This window comes from Morone saxatilis, unplaced genomic scaffold (genome assembly GCF_004916995.1).
Source record: "Morone saxatilis isolate NCDOM2014 unplaced genomic scaffold, NCSU_SB_2.0 Contig1, whole genome shotgun sequence".
Taxonomy (NCBI): Eukaryota; Metazoa; Chordata; class Actinopteri; family Moronidae; genus Morone; species Morone saxatilis.
In genome coordinates, this window is record NW_023339651.1 from 7,135,526 (window position 1) to 7,156,238 (window position 20,713).

General features: G+C 39.9%; 1 protein-coding gene across 1 annotated transcript in view; it reads left to right on the forward strand.

Annotated features, from left to right (window-relative positions):
• LOC118329103 (disintegrin and metalloproteinase domain-containing protein 12-like) overlaps positions 1–20,713 on the forward strand; it is a 70,342-nt gene that overhangs the window by 24,529 nt on the left and 25,100 nt on the right. Inside the window, exons 4-6 of the mRNA XM_035663075.1 lie at positions 10,303–10,381; positions 14,382–14,458; positions 16,070–16,256. Coding sequence (XP_035518968.1) covers positions 10,303–10,381; positions 14,382–14,458; positions 16,070–16,256 — 343 coding nt within the window. The remainder of the gene's footprint in view (positions 1–10,302; positions 10,382–14,381; positions 14,459–16,069; positions 16,257–20,713) is intronic.

The window sequence follows — 20,713 nt, forward strand, 5'->3', positions numbered from 1 at the left end:
ACGGCAGGGTCTCTTTTGGTTGGCCCTCAGTACTCCTCCTCACTCACTCTCACCTAATCCCTCCAGCACCGGGGACAGGAGTGAGCTGCCAACAACAATAGGAGCTGCCAGGGTTTGATAAAGAGGCTGTGGACCGCTTTGGGGTGTAGGGACCCCATGGAATTGAGGGCCCAAGTCAATGACACAATTGCCTTAAAATCATCAACAGAGTTTCTAAGCGAAGGGGTCACGGGCAGGTTGTAAATTCACAGAGGGTTAAGCAGGAAACTGCATTTGTTGACACATGAGCTGAGAGAAAAGCTATAGGTTATTTTATATGTTTAGTTGGCAGTTAACAAATCATAAATGGTTGTTTTTACACTTTTTTCACAGTTTTTTTTATCAAACAAACAACTATGATTTTTTCCCCCCCATGTTTCTAGTCTTTATGCTAAGCTAACCAGCTCCTGGCTCCAGCTCCATACTGTAGATGCAGATATGATATTGGTATCGATCTTCTCATCGACAAGAAACCAAATAAGCTTATTGCCCAAACTGTTGAACAGTTCTTTAAACATTTTACAATTACAAATGTCGCTTGGTGGTATATTTGATTAGCTGATTCCAGTATTTTTAGACTCAATATATTCAAATTAGCCAATAAATTCAGAAGTAAATAAATGATTTAGTATTTCCCCAGCAGAGTGGTGTGGAGAAGGATTTGAAACAGCATTCAGACCTTCATGTTGGGATATAAAATTCATACAAAATACGAGTGAATAGTTAAGTGAATGCTTAAAATGTGAAAAATGTAAATAATTAAAATTGTTCTGAGTATCTTCGTTTTTGTTTTACAACATGTTATGGGTTTCAGTGTATGGCCCTGGTCTGACAATTGATTTTGTTCAAAATGTTTGTGAAAATTAACAAATGTATGCTCTGTATGGGGATGCAAATCAACCAAGCACACCTAGCCCCAGCTGTGGGCTCCATCTGCACACACTGATGTATGATGTGATGTTTACAAACAATCTCTTAGAAAAAGCCAATAATGTTCCACTTCCTGGGTGCATCAGCTGAACAACAGGAGCTATATTCCTTCCAGGGATCAACGGACCACGGATGATCGATGAGCTGGTAGTGCATTATTGGGAAATCAATCACCAACTTTAGAAACAGGGTAAAATAATGTTGAGAGCTGATTTAAAGAAGCATGACGTATCAGAATATTTTGTCAGCTTTCACTGCAGAAATAGGTTTTAATGAAAGCTGATAGAGATTTTTGAATACTCATAGGTTCGGAAACCTATTCTATTGCCTAATAAATTCTTTGTCTTAGTACAGATCTCACCTGTTGCAAATGCATGAGGATTCTGACCTTGCACGATACACTAAAGTTAATTTTGCTTTAAATAATTTAGTTGTTTTGTTCGGTCTCCTCCAACTCTAATCTTGTAGACTTCTTCTACTGTCAATCATCTCCTAAAAGAACATAGGGTCAGGGTGCACAACCAAACCCACCTAATACATCAAAATCTGACTTTTACTAGAACAAGGGAGGACATCTCCCTCACTGACACAATCAGAGGGGTGAAAGACATAGGGAGGGAGAGTAAATTTGTATTCAGATCTTAATTGTTTGATTTCCCAGAGGGTGCAAGACGGGGGAGACGGGCAGGAATAAAAGGGGGAGGGCACACAACTACAGACAGATTTAATTAATTGAAATGCAGTTTTTTTGTATGGGCATTTACCTTGCGAAAAGAATGATAGGCTTGATTGTTTGAAGTTCCCTAGTTGCTCATTAGTTCAAGCACGCGGTTGCAATGAATATAGATGCATGAGCTCTGGGCCTTGGGCCAGTTCTTTGCAAACCATTTGAATTAATAGGAAAGCTCAACGCTGTTGTATTAGCATGACCCGTCCTGAAAATGACTTTGCATTCACCCCTCCTTGGTACCGCCTCCCGCTCTCAGCCTTAACCCACATAATGACCAAAAAAAAAAAAAATCAAACAAAGCAACAAAAGAGAGAAAATAGACAGAGGAGATGTGATGCAATTAATTGTTATGAGGCTGAACGTAAATCTTATTGTTTCCACTTGGAATGTGTCCAGAGAGGAATATGAATTAAATCTAATCAATTTCCATCTGTGGGCTTTCAATATTTCCTACATTTTGCTACAGGCTAAAATACATGAATATCAAAATGAGGTATCTGTCTCTGAGATTTCTGCCTCCAGCCCAATACAATGAAGGTTTGTGGTGCCCACAACATTGTAAGGGAAAAAAAGCTTGCAAATCAGCATCTCTTTCCAGACTCAGTGTCCTCATTACTCAGACCTTACAGTCAACACATTTAATAGGGACTATTGTTTGGTAGAAAGTAGTTCCGGTGAAAATTGTTCACAGTAATTTGGGTTAACCGTCCCTTTTAAAGTTTTGTTTCAGAGTTTGCAAATTCTTCAGGAAAGCATTACAGGTCTGTAATGCCTTTCTGATTTCCAATGCAGGATGTACTAAGGGTTGAATAAGTAGTTTAGGAAAATGGGGTGGAGGAGTGTTGTGGTTTGCTGATAGTGTTGAAAGAAAAGAATGTGTTGCATGATCTACGAGCCATGAGCCTGCTGTGTGTTGAGCACAAACATTGTGGAAACAGCACATACAGCGATACCTGCATGTGTACAAGGACACACATATGCTCCCACACAGACGCAAATAAATCACGCTGAGCTACCGGCACATGCAGTGATTCCTGCACACACAAGCAGGAACGCACTCTTTCTCTCTCTCCTTCTATCTTTCCCAAACCCCAGCACGCAGGCACACAAAACCAGAGCTCATACTGAGGGAGATGAAGAGTCAGAGCAGAGGCACGCTCTCTGCCACAGAGGAGAAGCAGCCCCAGGGGCAGATAGGAGTAGAAAGCAGGATGAAGGATCTCCCCTCCAGTGATCCACAGCAACAAAGGCGATTTGAGAGACTGCTGCTTTGGCACCCGGCATAATTAGTTTCAGATAACAATGTCACTGGCCCATGTCAAAGAAAGAAAAGAAGAAAAAAAAATCCACCTGGGACAAACTTCCAAGAATTTTATGTTTTTATTTGTTTTCCTACAATTTAAATTTAATTGTTATCACTTGTTTTAATTGCAAGCATAAGGAATATTTAAGCTTCATATTCCACTTGACCTGAAGTGGAGCATTTAGAGTTCAACTGCCTTTGATCAGTCACATGTGATTACTTTTCCCAGGCCCTTGGGGATCGTGATATCATGAGCAATAAAATGACTATTCATGTCTTTTTATAGAAAGAAATAAGAGAGACTTGCCCTGTTATAAACCATGAGTGAGCAGGTGATGATTTGAAGCGTGATTATTCTCATAGACAGCATTTGGCGTGTGCACGCATGCCTTTGGGTGACAAACACTGTGGTGTAAGCAGAACACATGAGCGCCAGATGTGACTTGATGTTACATGTCGACAAGTGACAACAGGCAAAGAAACAAAAGAGGGAATGGATGATAATGTTTAAAAACATCCGTCTCAAAGTTGCACTTTTCCTGTAGTTATACTTTTGTGACTCTTATAATGCGCCCATACATATAAGTTGTAAAAGCCAGATAACCAGTGAGAAATTAAACAAACATGGCTTTTTATTATTATATTAAGTTTTCATTATGCTTGTCAGACTGGAATGATTGGACTATGTGTCACTCCACGCTGAACTGTGGTGCAGCAAGAGACGATGTGTTGCATTAATTTGGTGAGGCAGCAGCATGTGTGCTTAATGACAGTGACACGGGATGCAACAGTGTTGCTGGACAGCAGAAAGACAACAAGTCTAAATGACCCCTTTGTCCATGCCTTCCAAGAAGTGGCCATCCCAAAAACAATTCTTGAGTGTTTCCTGCTCTGCCCCCACTATGGTTGAAATCTCAAGGCAACTGAAACAGCGTGGTTAAGATTGTGGTCATGGTTATCATCCACCACCCACTCTGACCTAAGAGCTTTTGTAGTGGTGTAACAATATGACACCACTTTCACTTTTTCTACCCAAAGACTACTCTTGCAACCATAAGAGTTCATCTTGTGTGCTTTGCATTCTTGGTTGGTACTGACCACACTGCATAGCTGCATAGTTGAATGTGATCCAAATATAAGGATGGCCGGCTTCCCACTGTATATGAGACACAGAAGAAGTGTCCTGTATTCAAAGATGCAGGGCAGCAGACCCTAAAAAACTATATAAGAATTTATAGTATATTTTTAATAGTATCTAACAGAACTGTGTATCTCAGTCTGGTCTGTATCATTATCTTCACACTTTATCAAAGATTAGGGTTGCATTTCGGTCCTAATTCCAATTATCTTATCCATTGTTGGGGTGGTATTCATCATCCCGTCTCTGTAATTGGGATCCTGTGGAGTCATCCATCACGCAGACATTGCACAGAGATGACACTTTATTGATTTCACGGGGCATGCCTGTGCTTAACCACATCAATCTCTAGGTGACAGTCATTGCAATAATTGCATGCCACTGCTACTAATGGCTATTCTGTTTGACCATCTCACTGACCAATTAACCAGCCCAGCATACCACACAGGTGTAAAGAATCATAATGAGGCTTTTATGATAAGTTGAAACCAGGATAAAGCTCAGCCTGTTTTCTCTCTGTTAAATACATTTATTTTTGCACTTTGAACACAATTGGCTTTCTTGATACAAGGTAAGAAAAAAAGTATTTATCTTGTGTTTGCTGCTGGACTAGGTGCTGGTCTTAGAGCCAGGGGCGCCACCGAGCTGCATGTTAGCTCGCTACTGAACATGGCAGCTTATATAAATGAAGTCAAAACCATCTGCCTTGACTTTTTTTTGCTCCCCCTGGTTTCTCCTTCCTCCCAAAGCAGAAATCATTGGCTGGCATGCTCTACCGGCTCTGTTCATGACATGCTTCGTGAAGACTGGGAGTTGCATTGAGCTCAGGGTAAGCAGGGGGAATTCTGCTTCTCTGCTCTACTTGGCACTGGCCTGCAACACTGCCTGATGTCAGACAGATCACAGCCAGGAAGACTGGCCTTCTTCCCTTGCTCCTGGAAAAAAAGTATGTTACTAACACTGAGACAAGGTTTTTTGGCTTGGGGGGTTTGCACTATTGTAGGTTTTCATGCACATGATCCCACTTTTCCACATGAAGCTGAGCTCTTGCCATTTGCCACATAAAAGCAAAGGGACATTATTATTACCACATTGCCTCACAAGTCTCTCCGTTGAAATGTAATGTACTAATTGGAGCTCCTAGATTAGGTTTTTACGAGAAACGTATTTCTTTGATGATGATTTCATCAGCTCTAAATGTTTATATTTACATCTGGTCTAAATAACTTTCCGTTACAGAGCAGGGCTTACAAGTGCTAGGGAGCTACTTACCCTCCGGGGGCCTAATGCCTAGTTTCTCATTTATCATAGTTAGGTTTAGGATTTGTCCAGAGATCCCTGATTAGGTTGTCTAAGTTTAATGAGACATATCTGAGCCCGTGACTGGGAAATCACTGCACATTGATCCAGCTTGTATTCCAAAACTAGTAATGAAGACTATAGTGTGAGTGTACTGGTCATAGCAAGTCAATTAGGGATATTCACTTCATGTACTCCAAAAAAAAAGGTTAATGTGCTTTTTGAACTTCTTCCATTGTTGTCACAGAATGTGTAAGATTTACACTGTAAGTGTTAAGCTTTTCTTTGCTCAATTATGCTTACTGCCTGGTTAGATACCTTATCAAGACAAGAGTGAGACTCCTGCAGTGCTTGAAGTTGAAAACCCATTTGTGACTAATGACTGAAAAATTGACTATTTTATATTCTGCCAAATAGAACAGACCTATGTAGGTTGACTCTAAACCACCTGACAACTGTTTTGCAGGGAACAATTTCTTTCTCACAGTTAAGTTTCTCTTCCTCCTCTTAGCCTCTAGTCACATAATCAAGTTAGTCAATGTTTTGTTGTTCCCCAAAGATTTGATCAAAAGTGTCCCAAGCAGTCTCTCGCCAACTAAGAATGTGCTTTTATGGTCTGTGCGTGACTCTAGCTCAGCTCACGTTACGTCTGTGTGCTTTGGCATTTTGTTACTGCCATAATCACATTCAAGTTTTCAGTAAAAGACTACATGTACACTTGTGTGTCATCATCAATAGAAAACCGATGTTACATTAGCATATACAAGCTGAAAAATTCTTTCCCCTGCATGAATGGCAGGTGGAATTTTTGACATTCAGGACCTTTCTTTCTAGGTCATATGCAATGCTTGCCTACAAATTAAACCTCCCTTTTGTTGATTGATTAGGCACATACTCCAATTCATCAAGCCTGTTACAATTAATATATCTCACACCCCACAACATTTACTGTACACGCATAAGAGCAGAGTCCACATGTAAGAGAATGATAAGAGTTCCTGATAAATCAGAGATTCATTTTCTAAGGTTAGCATAGTTGTATTTTCTCCATTATAATATTCAACAGTGAATGTGTTTGAATAGTTAGCTGTGACATTTATTTCTGTATGTGAATGTATTCCATTTAGATAAGACATTGCGTAAACCCTGGTGTTATTTCCATATACAAAGACAGACGAAGAGGCTGACAGAGATACAATAGAAAAATATGATAATTTAATGCAGGAAGAACAGAAGTGGCATTTAGTAGCTGGCATTCAGGATTAGTTTGAAGTGACTTCATTGTCTTTCTGTCTGCGTTGTCAAATCTACTGACAGGCAAATCTAACTCTTTCTCCAAACCTAATATATTTTCTTTCAAAAAGTTATTTTGTCTTTTTCAGTCTGGAGACAGCATGACAAGATGTAAACAGAGCAACTGTAATTATGGTTATTGTACCTGTCTAACAGATGTAGAGAAGTTACCAAATATTTCTCTGTCAGTGTTTTAAGACAGGTTCATGCGGCAGTAGCACAAATCTCAGCAATATTTACCTCCTGGTGTGTCACACTTGCAGTTTTTTTTGTGGTTGTTTGGGTGTCAGGCTGCCTACTCTCGGGACAGGTTCTGAGGCATTAACAGCCGGAACACGGCATCTTCTTGTTGACTCGTGGTGCCTCTCCCTGATGCCGACTCCCTGTCTGTCTGCTGCTGGAGGCCTGTCCTGTGGGTAATGCATTTTAGATGGGGGCCGCGACCCCCCGTCCCCTCCCTTCCCACATGCCTCATTAACTTCCCACTGATTGATAAACATTGAGCTGCTGCTGCTTACACTTGATGTAGTTGGTTGGTGGTTCATTGCTCAGCTGGGATGAGCTGAAACCACAAGTGTTGTCAGCTGGTGTCGACTGTTATTTGTCGTTTTTTCATGTTCTAGCCCATTAAAGGATAAGTTATTTCTTTAAACAGTAGTAAGGTTCCCATACGAACACTGGAACACATTTTCTTGCTGTTGAAAGATTCCTTCCTAATGTTAGAGTTTCAGCTTGCGTGCTGTCTTTACATTTTACAGTTGGTACGTGAACCATTTGCATGATTCTTTCCTTATTATGCACAAGGGTTAAATGACGTTGCCAGAAAACAATCCAATTTTAGCACCGATTAGCAACGTATGCTATTATGCTGCAAACCATATGAACTGGCAGAATGCTAGTGACAAGCCAAGTCTGTTTCAAGGGGATTACCATGGTAACCATATAGGTTACCAACCAAAGTATGGTATTGACAAACCTCTTATTTGAAACCGCTGGCCTCTCATTTCTTACGTTTGGTCCATCGGTGACTAGATAAATCATCTGATTTGACAAAGACACGGCCACCACTGGGCTCTCAGTCCTATTTCTTTGAAGTAGTCCAGCATATTTGTTGAACTTGATGTACTTGCATGATTCTTATTGTAAGTCATTTTGGATAAGTGTCCACTTAATAAATTTAATGTATTTCTGACACTTCTGCTGCGTCATAGTAGGCAGGAAATTGGAGAACAAAGTAAAGGACTATTAGTTTTATTCCTTTACCATTGCTAGTAATGGACGGTGCGTACTGCAATATTCCTGGAACCAATTCCATTCATATTGCCCAATTTTAAGTGGAATAAATCTATTTGTCCCTGTTTCTTCCTTTTAAACAGCATGGTGACATTAGCCACTGTCTTTGTTGCCATCCACTAAGATTTGATTAGATACCCTGCAGCGACTGAAACTACAGTACATCGGTTTAATTCCTGTGACAACTATGTGTCCTCTCTCATCGTCCTTGAGGAAGACGCTAAATCGCATTCATTGAAAGTCACAACAAAACGTAACATATGGATGACACATGGGTGTCTGCAACATGTTCTTTTATACCCACACTTTCCCAGAGTGTTGCAGGCAACCAGTGAGACAGAGACATACACACACACACACACACACACTCACCACACTGGATTGTCTGTTGTGGGCAGATGTTGAGGTTGTGTGTCCGACCGAGAGTGCAGACCTAATTAAGACTGAAGAAACACATCATTTTATTTGGCTCTCTCTACTCTTTGGCCTCGCTTTGATCCAATGATTATTACCAGCTCTTTGGCTCTGCAGAGGAGTAGAGGGTGGGGAAGCATTGTGTCTCATGCTGACAGCTCCCAAACAAAATAACCCCCCTCCCCGGGTTGTTACATCTGACACTCCCAGCTGGGTTGTCAGCGGTGAGGTCAGTAAGAGAATCCAGCTGCCTGCTGAGGTTTGTTCTTCTGCTGTGGATAAGCACCAGCCAACCATCTGCTGGTGTCCTGTAGTGTATTACTGTACATGTGCTGTATGTACAATACATGGACACATAAAGGCACAGACACTCATCCTCGCTTATACAACAAATACACATCATGCTGTAATAACTGGCTCAGGAGGGGACCACATAGTTTTTTTTGGATCTCAGCTCATTTGTTGATCTATCTCTGCTGCTGTCCTTTTGGCCCCCACCGAGTCCTTCCCCAGAGAAAGGAGCAGTGCTCAGTAACCTTCTTAAGTGACGAGAAGGGCAGCCTTCATCGTAGTAGTTATAGTAACGATTTTTTTTCTCATTGCAGTGACAGGAAAGCACAGCCTTGCAGTTATTTGGTGTACTCAAGCAAAAATCTATCTTTTTTGTGTCAAGTAATCGCCCACAGGTCCAAAGTCTACAGGACACACAAAGGTTTGTAGTATGCCATGTCTTGCAGCTGTAGTGGCTTGGGTTCAAAAAAGCTGCAATGGATTCACAGCACAAATGAAACTCCTCAAACCAAAATCTTGTAGCACCATCTACATCTACATCTACAGCAATGGACCCTCATAGTTTCTCCAAAACATAACATGGATTCAGGAGGTAGAGCAGGTCGTCTATTAACCCCAAGGTTGGTGGTTCAGGGGCAGGCCAGCACCTTGCATGTTAAGGTGGTGTCTGTTAAGGAAGAAAAGTGCTATATGAGTCCAGTAGAATCCAATAGAATATTTAAGAACTTTATTGTTGAGTGAGACAGTGGACACTGCATTGCCTTTGGGGACAAAATACTGGAAGAGCTTGAAAGTTCATTCTTGACCATGGAAACCGCAGTGTGACAAATGCAAAAACTTATCACTAGGTCCAGCGTACTTGTCTCTGGTAATGTCATAACCATTAAACTATTTCCATGTCAACTTAGGCCTATTACCAATGTAATATATGTATTGTGGTAGTCTGCCCTATATGGTAGTGACCCCTGAATTTACGCTCCTCCTCATCAATTCTTTCAAAAGTAAAAAGAACGAGAGAGCAGGGCAGAATCCCTCTGTTTGCCCGCAGCAGAGATTTATTGTGTTGATTTATTGTGCTTTCTAGATATAAACTGTAAATGGATCACTTGGTAACCTCAGAGAGTCATTTTATAGCATTATTGATTCCTGTTTGTAATTAAAAATGATTTCTTCACTGTTTTCCTGTCAACATAATCTCTTAATTCCCATTTTTATCAGAACTTATATGTCTGTTATATCTGCCCATTACTTGCTATTGTTTGCAATCTGTAAGCTAATTACTGTTCTGCCATATCACATGGAATGAGTTATGGATTAATATTGAATGCTTCTTCATGGTGCATGCATGTGGTGTGAAAGTGGTTTAATAGAAAACGTCACAGCAGCCTCATTTTATCCATTTTTGTCCAATTCAATTTATACTCTCCTAAAGCAGGGTTACGTTTTAAATCACATCAGACTGTTTATCTTCCATGCAGGTCTGGCAGTGTTGGAATGACTTAAGACAGTGTGATTGATTTTTTAGGATGAAGCCCCCTAGGTTCACTTGTTGTTTTTGTTTATTCTTTCTAGGGGGCTGTTTGCAAGTAACTATACAGAAACCCATTACCTGGAAGATGGCAGTGTGGTCACAGGCTCTCACAACTTCATGGTATGTTTTCACAACTTCTTGTTTTCTACTTTTTATTGAGGATGACACAAAAAACTTATCTTGAATCTGTGATGTTTTCTTCTATCACCCACCCAGTAGCTGTTATGAATGTTGGCCTTTTGTAGAAAACTTTCTTCTTGTCGGGTTCTGCTTCATCGTGCCCCTATTAGGGTCAGTGAGGAATGAAGAAAAATGAATGTTGCAGGTAGACCCACTTTTATACCGTCTGAAATTGGGTAGTCTTGCGCATAAAGAAGCTGGGTAGGTGAGTGGGCACATTTTCGTTCTCTGCCAGGAGATTCATATTTGATGAAATAAAAGGTGGACAGAGGTCAGAGAACAGACTCAGTTTTAGAGAGTGTTTTATAATGGATAAACTTCAAACCATGCTAAATGGTTTGTTACACAGGTCTGCAAGAAAATATTAAATTAGTGAACATGTAAGTGCACTTCAGAAGTGACACACTGGCTGTGAAATTTGCCATTTTTGGGCACTCATAACTTGTTAAATTTGAATTGCACTTTTATCTAAAATAAATCTGTTAAGATTAAAATTAAAATGACTTGTAATTTTTCGCTTACTTTTTCACAGTTTTAACAGGGTGCAGTGTCAGCTTTTTACTTAATATACAAATATATGCAGTTTATGCGTTAATTACTTCATAAATTATACTTTCTGAATTGTGTTTTTTAGAACCATTCAAGTTTGGGATGTGGTCTTCTTCCACTTTCTTGTGATTTGCCATGTTGTGATGAGTATTTCTCATCTTAATTAAGCTCAGTTGGGTTTTCCCCAGAAAAATATGTTCTGCTTTCAAATACAATGAGTCTTTGAAAACATCTTAAATGGATCCATAAATATCCCTATTGAAGGATATTTATTTGAGGTTCAAGAATAGGAAGACAATTAGGAAATTACATATACTGTAAAGAATGAATATGATGTGGCTGGACCACGTGGAACAGTTTCTATGCCTCAAAGCTTCCACCTGCTTCTCTGATTTCAGTTTTTTGATCATCTGCTGTTTGCAAAGCAATTAAACGTCTTATTTTTGTTCAGATACCCAGAAAGCATAATAATAGACGGCATGTGAGGTCTGTGTACAAAATGCCTGGCCTACTTATGCTGAAATCCACAAAAGAGCAGATTAATATAATTCAATAATGGCCAACCCACACAGTAAAATGAACAGTATTTTTCCACTGGAGACTGCTGTGAGACCAGAGCTGGACCATCACTGGCTGGGCTCGGCCAGCTCATCAGAATTGCTCCCATTCCAAAGCATAAAGACAATGAAGGAGTCGAAGCAGGTCAGCTCAGGGCAGACCTCGTGACACCGAGAGTCCACAGCTTAGATGGCTTGCACATGGCGTGAATGGGCAGTTAGATGGATGGATAAATGGCTGTAGGGCTGCTTGAAAGTAGTTTTCATTATCCAGATGAATTGATTAATAAGTAAGTCCGTAGTCTATAAAATGTTTGAGAATAATGAAAAATGCCCATCACATCGATCAACAACCCAACATATTCAAAAGTGGAGGAAAGCGGCAAATTCTCCCATTTGAGACGCTTGAACCATCAACTGTGGGATATTTTTGCCTCAAGCTTGCATCAAATGACTAGTGATTTTCTGTCAGGCACTTAGTTGATTAATCGACTAATAAACTCTGCACTATATGGGTTGGGGGGATTAAAGATTGAGTGGATTAACCAATCACAGCCTGTACCTACCTGCTCAGTGTCTTAACAGCTTGAGAACTAACCTCTCACTTCTAACACTTCCTCTCATTCCTCTCTTATGACCACAGCCAGCTCCTCATGGGAGGGTCTTTTTTATTGGAAACAACTAGATCTTTTGAGACTGATGACTGTAGTTAATTTATTTGTCCTGCCGGCAGGGAGGAGACTGATATAGTGATCTGGGCAAGGGATCTAGAGGGTTCAGTTGTGTGTCAAAGGCAAGGTACTGTTTGGGCTGACTTCAGTATTAGTCAGCCCTCCCTCTGTTCCCTTTGTCTGTTTTACATCCTCTCCCTTTCTCACTAAATCTAAATCCACATACAGTGCAATACAATAAATGAGTGCCATGTGCTGTAGCAAAAGCCATCTATTGGGAATATGAATTACTAGCATGGATATTAAAGAGTTAACTTGGAATAATCAATGCATAGTTATGATAAACAATGTAATGTTCACACCCGGGGTTGTCTCCCACAATAATCTGGGTATTAGTTATTAATCTTCCTTATTCCAGATATGAAGGCGTAAGCACTTTCCGTTCTCTCTGCAGAAACCGTAGAAACAAAAAGTCTATTCATATCCCTTATATCGATGCATCACAGTCATGATCTCATCAAAGAAACATGAGGTGGTAGCATTAACTCAGTGCACTAAATCCAGCCGTACTCCTCCCCATAACACTAAAATTTCATATTTCATGTAATGGGCTGTCCTTTCTTTGCACCTTTTTACCTCACTATAATGGATAGTTCCCTTTTAGTAAACCTCTAGGTAGAGATATGGAAGGTGGCCAAACAGGCGAAGGCTTTCACGGCCTTGCGTCCACTTTTTGAATGTCCTCCTAATAAGATATAGTTTTTTCAGCGGTAGGGTTATGTTCCAATTGCCAAATCCATTATTTCAACTACAAAAAAGATTTCATTGATATGCCAAACATGCAAGAAACTAAGTACTGTGTGGGATGTCTACTGGTAAAAATTGTGTCTTGCAAAATTAACTAATTGAAAAAAGCAAACAATTTCTAGACAAGATTGTCTTTTTAGATTTGGTTGCAGGTTGGTAAAATTGATGAATGTATAAACAAATCTCTTATCAAATCTTTTATCTACTCAATAGCAAAAAGCAAAGAACAAAACATTCAGGTAATTATTTAGCTATGTGTAATATGTCTTTTTTGTTTTTTTCTGCCCCTGTAAACCACCTGTAAACAACCTGTAAACACAACATTGACATATTATCATAAAAGTATTTTTTGATTTAAGATTTGATAACTTTTCATCGTGGCGGTCTTTGAAACACATTGACCAAAATTTAAGTGGATCTGATCAATTTTATTGAAAGAATTGGTTAAAATACAAAATTGGACATTAAATTCAAAATGGCTGACTTCCTGTTGGGTTACGACATGGCCCCAAGAGGCTTTTTTGTAAGGCTGCACATGCTACATGTGCCTACCAATTTTCTTACTTTAGAATTTAAAGTTAAAACTAGATCCCAATTTGAGAAAATGCTATTTGGTTGGGGGTACTATACTATTTATCCTGTTTGAATTAGCTCATATCAGATGTGGGGATTATTTGTTTTAGTGCAGAATTACTGTGATCAAGTACTGTGATGCAAGACTAAGCAAGGATCCCCTTTAACACCAGAAACCCATTCAGACACTAAACATGCAAAATCAGCAGCCACCTTGAAGGAGACCGGACGTTGAAATTTATTGCCTATACTATATTTAAAGGCAGTCAAAGATGGGTGGAAAACTCACATTTCCTTGTTTCTCCAGAACAGTGTGGCAGAAGGGCCGTTGGTCAGACCTCACCTGAGCGAGGCCGTGTAACTGTAGCAGAAGGGCTGTTTTCACTCTACGCCAGACATTTCCTCCCCGCCATCTCGCTGCCAGGCCTGGTTCAATAAACATGGACTTATTTCACTTTCTTTACTCCCTGCTGCAGCTTGACAGGTGGTCCATGAAAGCGGGTACCTGGGAGCGCAGCAGCAAGCAGCAGGATTGTGCTGGGAAATGTGAAACTCTGCACAGATTTCAGCCATCATTAGCCTGTGGTGATGTGGAAATGGCTCCTGCTAACCCTGCGAAAGACTGTTCCCCCAGAGTTGATTTGCTCATATTTCACAGTTATCAGCTGGGACTGGTGTTGCTGAACTGTGCTTAAACCTAAAGACATGTTTTGTTTCAGACTGGTCCCATTCTCTCTGTGTGTAAATTTTAATTCTGAAGTCTTTTTGTATGTGCTCCCTCAGGCAAACTGCTACTACCATGGTGAGGTGGAGGGTCGTGTCAACTCGGATGTCACCCTCAGTACCTGTGCTGGTGTTAAGTAAGTGTCAGACATTCATTTTTTTCATTTTGTCATGATGATACCACTAGTCTAATGCCATTGTTATAAACTACAGAAGTATCCAGAAATGCATTAATGCAGTTAACGCAATACCAGAGGAGTTTTCAAGTATTTAGGGACAAGTTCAGGTCATGGCAAGTCTCATGCCATTCAAGACAAGTCTAGTCACAAACCCATCAATTAGCTATTATCATCAATTAAACTAACCTGCATTCTTTGGATTTTGGGAGGGAACTGGAGTTCTCAGAGGGAACCCACGCAGGCTTGTGTGAGAATATGCAAACTCTACACATAAAGCCCTCAGGTTTGAATCCAGAACCTTGCGTAGCTGAGACACTGTTTTAAGTCATAGGCGTAGGCATAGTCAAGTCCAAGTTAACTGTCATTGTCTCATTGTTTTTGTTGAAAGTAAGTCTCATAGGGAACAAAATACGAGCAGTCAGAAGATCCCATATTTGGAACACTTAGCCTACTTGCCATAGTTGCGTTTTTTCATGTCTATGGAGTGATTATTACCAACATCTCTGCTGCTCATTTTCGGCTTTACTTTCAAATTAAGTGGTTTAGATTATGTGACTTGTTTACAACCCCTCAATTATTTTGGTGAGCACAATGTTATTAAAAACTACAAAAATATGATTCTGGTTTTAATAAACAGGAATTATGTCTGACTTGAGACCAAGTCTCAAGTCTACAACTCTGAAGAATGGCACGCCAACAGAATTCAGTAAATAATGACTTTTGCAGCATTAGCTGAGATGTATATACTGTTGAAAAGCAGTAAAGTTGACATATTGTAAGGCTGAGGAGTTTCAGTGTTGGAAATACTCTTTTTGCAAATTTAAAACAGGAGTAATGATTGCAGTAATATCATTGGAAACCATCAGGAATGTTTTCACAAACCAGCCAAACATCTACACCCTGTGCCGAGTGATTCGCCTGATTGTGAAGCCCTTGTTGTTGACCTTGGTCTTAATATTTATTTATTTATTCAGTTTTTCTGCGACCTGTCTGCACAACGACAGATACACAGAACTTTTTGACAGAAAGCTACACATTGCTTGGTTCTCCGAGACAAATTGATCCTGTCTTGGTTTGGCAGTGCTCAGGCTTTTGGGGAGGTTTAAGTATGATTTCATGTGGTTGTGAATATTGTGCAAGGTTTGTGAGAATCTCACAGTTTATCCAGACTCACTGCATGAGACTGTCACTTTAAATCACAGAGACCAGTGTTAAAACATGAGAAAGGTTAAGAAAGAGCCACAAAGGCCACATCAATGGAGAAACTAAAGAGATTCTTCTACTCTGTAAGCAGAATGTCATTCAAGTTGTAGCCATTATTATTACACTACATGATATTGGCTGATATCATCATCTTTTCTGGTTATGTTAGGATGTCGCACATAAGTCATAATACATTTTATTTTGGCAAAATCAAGATTAACATTCTGTTGTTTTTTTATTTGCTGCATAGCTGATATGTTTCGGTGCAATTCCAATATTTAAATTCAGGGAAAATATAAAGAATATGACACCGCACCTGTCTAACCTCTGAGAGATCTTTCTATGTACTTCTTCTCCTCTCTGCAGGGGTTTCATATCACTTGAAGGCAAATCCTATGTACTAGAACCATCTGCCGATCACTCTGATGGGACTCACTGGATCTACACAGCTGAACACCTCAATTTTCCTCCTGGCACCTGTGGCCATGATTTCAACATATCCTATCCCATTGAATATGCAGACAGTAGTCCGTTCAGGACTTTCAGCACAAGGGTAAGGATAATTAAACTTTCGGCATTTTATTTCCAGCTACAATTAAACTGTCTATACTGATGGTGTGATTTGAAAGAAAGCGTCTACAAGATTTCTTACTTCTTTCTTGTCTTTCTTTTTTAAAGTATTTTATGCTTTTAATACTAGGTTGAGAGCAGAGCAGGGCTATTCAATTACAGTTTCAGTTTGGCCAGATTTTAAAACCTGTAAATTGCTACCGGGCCGGGTGTGGCCCATGGGTGTAGAGAATCAGCCTCTACTGTATGTAGTTCAGCCACTTTTGACCTCACTAGGAGTTCAACAGGTCAAATTGATTAAACCTGGTTCACTAAAGACAATCAATAAACCCTTTATCTCTATATATCTTTAACTATACCTATTGATAGGGCTGATGTTGATGGTGGATGTTAGCATTGCCATTGTGAGCATGTTATCATGCTGAATCAAGCATGAGCATGTTCATAAAGCTGCTTACATAGTGGTAGACTCTTGGTCTTGTATACATTTTGATACTGTGATGAGGATGTGTTTTTGTTTTTTGTTTTTGATTTTGTGATCATTTCTTTATGTGATGTAATTATCTTTACTTGCTGCAGATTGTCTATATAATGAACCAGGTATAATCGATTGTTTTTTATTATTTCAACCCTGAGGACTCTGTGTGTTTAACAATTAAAACACCAGACTTAATGGAGGCTTTTAATGTGCCTTCTCTTCAACCTTGGAGTGCTGAAGAATGTTTTTTTTCCATTGACCAGCAATTTTTAGACTCAAGAACACTGTAAGCTTCCCTAGATGTCCTGCATTTGAAACTAATTGAGCCCTTTGCCTCTGCCTTTCTTTGTTTTTGCCACTCAAATGCTTGAGTTGGTCTTTTAGTACTTAAAAAGTATGAAATGTCTTCTTATTGTAGCCTGTATTTGGATTCTAACTGCACAGAATATAAAAGACTACTCACTTTAACCCCCTTAAAAAATATAATTTGCAATGTAGATATTCGTAAGTGGCCAGCTATGTATTTTAGAAGCTACTGCTTGTTGAATTATTCACTCATTTCTTCCATCTGATCTAACGGTGTCCATTAGTGATCTGGAGTGTATGGAGAGTGGGGGTTGATAAACGCCGGTGGAAAGTACATTGGCTGTTAAGTGGCAACATTTGCTCTAAGAGCGGGATCAGACTGCAGGCTTGTACATCATGCCTTCAACAGGACCTGTCCATCCAGAATTAAACAGATTGCTTCTGAGAAACCACCACCATAACCCACACCCTACACTCAGCCCCTTACTGCCCCACAGACCAGAGGGATAAATCATAAGGGCCATGGTCCCAGGGAGTCTCAGAGGGAATAGGGCTTTAAAGATGATGAGCGCTGATAAATGGAAAACACAGACTCCAGTGATCTCTATCTGACTTGTGAAGGATGGCAGGAGTGGATGAGCATGGCTGAATTACCAGGTCAATACAAAGTGATACAGAGATAGGTGGTGTAAAGGATGAAACAGATGTTGAAGGCCTTAAAAGGAGGGTAAGCACACACATATCATAATTGTGATACAGCATGTGAGGGACTTTCCATGTTCTTAAAAACTGTTTTTTTATTTTTGCAGTTGTTTAATCATTTCAAGGGTATATTGAGATTGAGTGTGTTTTTGGGAAGCAGGCCAAACACATGGCTGTGCTGGCTAAAACACCCAGTCCTTTTCCAATGTTAGTTTTTATTTATTTATGCAGTAATAGGGGTTTTCTGATGTTTTACTGTACTGTTTGATTCCTGTCAATGATTATAGTGCTGGCTTCAATGATAAGCATTGTCTTTACCACAAGTGAAGAAATACTGACAAGAGCACAATGCAGAAGTTCCAGACTGTCAGAAACAAAGGGGGGAGTAAGATAACAAAATATTGTTTATAGCAGTGTGAGAAAAATGGTTAAATTCTCCTTAATTTCCCACGCACTTAATTTTCTTTTTATTATATCACGATGTCCATTTCAGTTTGTTTAAAAGGCTACATCACATCCCTATCCCACCTAACACAGCAAGAGATGTCAGAGTTGGAAGGGAAAACATCTCTACTAACTGACGACAGATGCAGTTTATAAGGGAGGTGGTTAAACATGGTAATCCCACTGGTGATTAAAATAGTGAAAACAGATAGGATTGTGTTTTCAAAAGCAAGAGGTCTTGTTAGTGGCAAAGAAGAAGACACACCAAAAGGTGGGAATATAAAGTCTGATTTGTTGTACTTCGTGGCATGCAAGCAAGCTCACCTCAGCATGTTACAGAGGGGCAGCGAGGTGTGCTGCTGCCACTTTGATAAGCTACGATGTGCCCTGCTTGAGGGTCTTAAGATAAAGAGGCGTGTTGGCAGAGTGCCCCTGGATGATGAGAGTTAGATGTGGCCAAGAAGGGTAGAGAGATATGATGGCTGGACGGGAGCTAAGGAACAGCATGAGTTCCCGCAAATCTCTATTATCACAAGATGGACATTTGGCTGTCCGAGATGTCAAACCTGAACACAACATGTAACGGTATTTAATTGAGAGTGTCCTGTCTTCCATGGTTGAAACAGAATACTGGGGCAGAAGATAACATGTGGAGGGAGACGTTCTGAAGTGGACTATAATAGATATGGACTGAAAAAACAGTTGGATGCCAGCCTTAACTAAATTGAAGAGTTTGAGCACGGTGGTTCGTTTTTTGATCTTTAGAAGCAGTGTGGATGGTGAGGAGAATCTAATCACAAAGCCCCATTATTCAGTTTTCACCTTCATCCACACCTGAGCTGGCTCCATTTGCTTAATGAAGACTGTGAGATGTGATTGAAAGCTCTGCCTTTGTTCTTAAATTCTCTTCACCATATAAATTGTATAAGAACACTGGCCTCCTTCTTTACCTTAATTCTCTGTTATTGAAGCTGCAGTGGTGTGTAAAACAGGAACTGAAGGAATAACAGAGAGAATATTTTGTTCTTGTTTGCCATTTATGTAAGGTTGAAGCTTACAATTTGAATATATTAATAGTAGATTTATTTTATTCACATCTATTGAATTGGAGAAACCAATATTTTCCATTTTCCAGTGGTAGTTTTACTTTTATAGAAACAATGAAAAGAAAAGTGGTGTGTTGTAAATTCACTCTTATAGCTCTAACTCATTGGATTCTGTTCAAGAACAGGGATGCTCTTCACTGAATTGACTGAACATAGTGTTCATGTGTGTCTCCTCTTCGGTGGCCTTTTAGAGACTTGGTTATCGCCATAGGGTACATTTGGAGCACACATGCCCATCCTGGCTTATCTATGGAGGAGGCAGATAAGCGCAGAGAGGATCCAGGCTGCCAGGCCAGCAAGGATAAAGAGGCTCAGGTTGAAAACGGGCCATAGTATGAAGGCAGAACACTTAGCCAGCAGGACAGTATAGGATCTCTGTGTGTGTCAGCTGAAAGACAGAGCTTGTGTGTGAGGTGAGACAGACCATAGCGAGAGCAGCATCTGCTCCATACCTAGGGCCCATATCTGTCACTGTCAATCATTGTCCACTCCATACTCTCTCTTATTTATATATTATGTTAAAAGAATTTTGTAATTATTTATCCACTTTTTGGTTATTTCATTTTTTGCCATTCTAGTGGCATAGCTCACGTCAGTGTCGATCTGTTGGTCAGTGAGTCTGTCGGCTAGTCCACCTCTTTGGTCTACACTGAAATATCTCAACAGCTACTAGATGGATTGCCAGTAAAAAATTGTCTTTGTCATTGTAAATATGTTAGCATGTGATACAAGTTTTTAAGTTTAGGTACCACATTGACTCACCTTTTTCTTTGAAATCTTTTCCAAGTGCCCTATTTACATGATAGTGTTTGATTTATCATAAATTATTGAACCTGATTCTCCCTACCTGTTCAAAAGAGGTTGGACTGTGGCAATCGTTGTCCCCACCAAAATAGATAATTATATACAGCAAATTAAATGTGAAAACTCTTAAATTTGATTATTTGAATTAAGTTTGCGTCGATTTTCTTCAACATATGGTCACTAGCCCATACTCCACTGTTAGTAACTGTGAATACTTATCATCATACTTCATCATCATCATCATATCACATGCTCTTTGAAGAAAAGCGGGGGGTGCATTGGGTTTATGCTGTGTACAGCCAATAGTGCAGCCAGCATTGTCCAAAAAACTATGATTTATTAGTTAATAAGATGGTTCCTGTGGAGTGTTATTGGAGGTCTGCGTGACCTTAGTGGCTCTTATTGGGTCAGACATGAAGTGTAGCTGATTGCTTTGTGCTAATACTCGTTTCTTCTGCCTTTTGTGTAGAGTGTACCTCAGGTAAAAAAACATATTGAGTGGCCACCTGCTAAATTTAGGCTGCCCTTTCCAGAAAGCTGCGGTTAAGTGTGTCCTCTTAATGTTGTTCTTTCTCTGTCTCTCCCCTCCTCCTCCTCCTC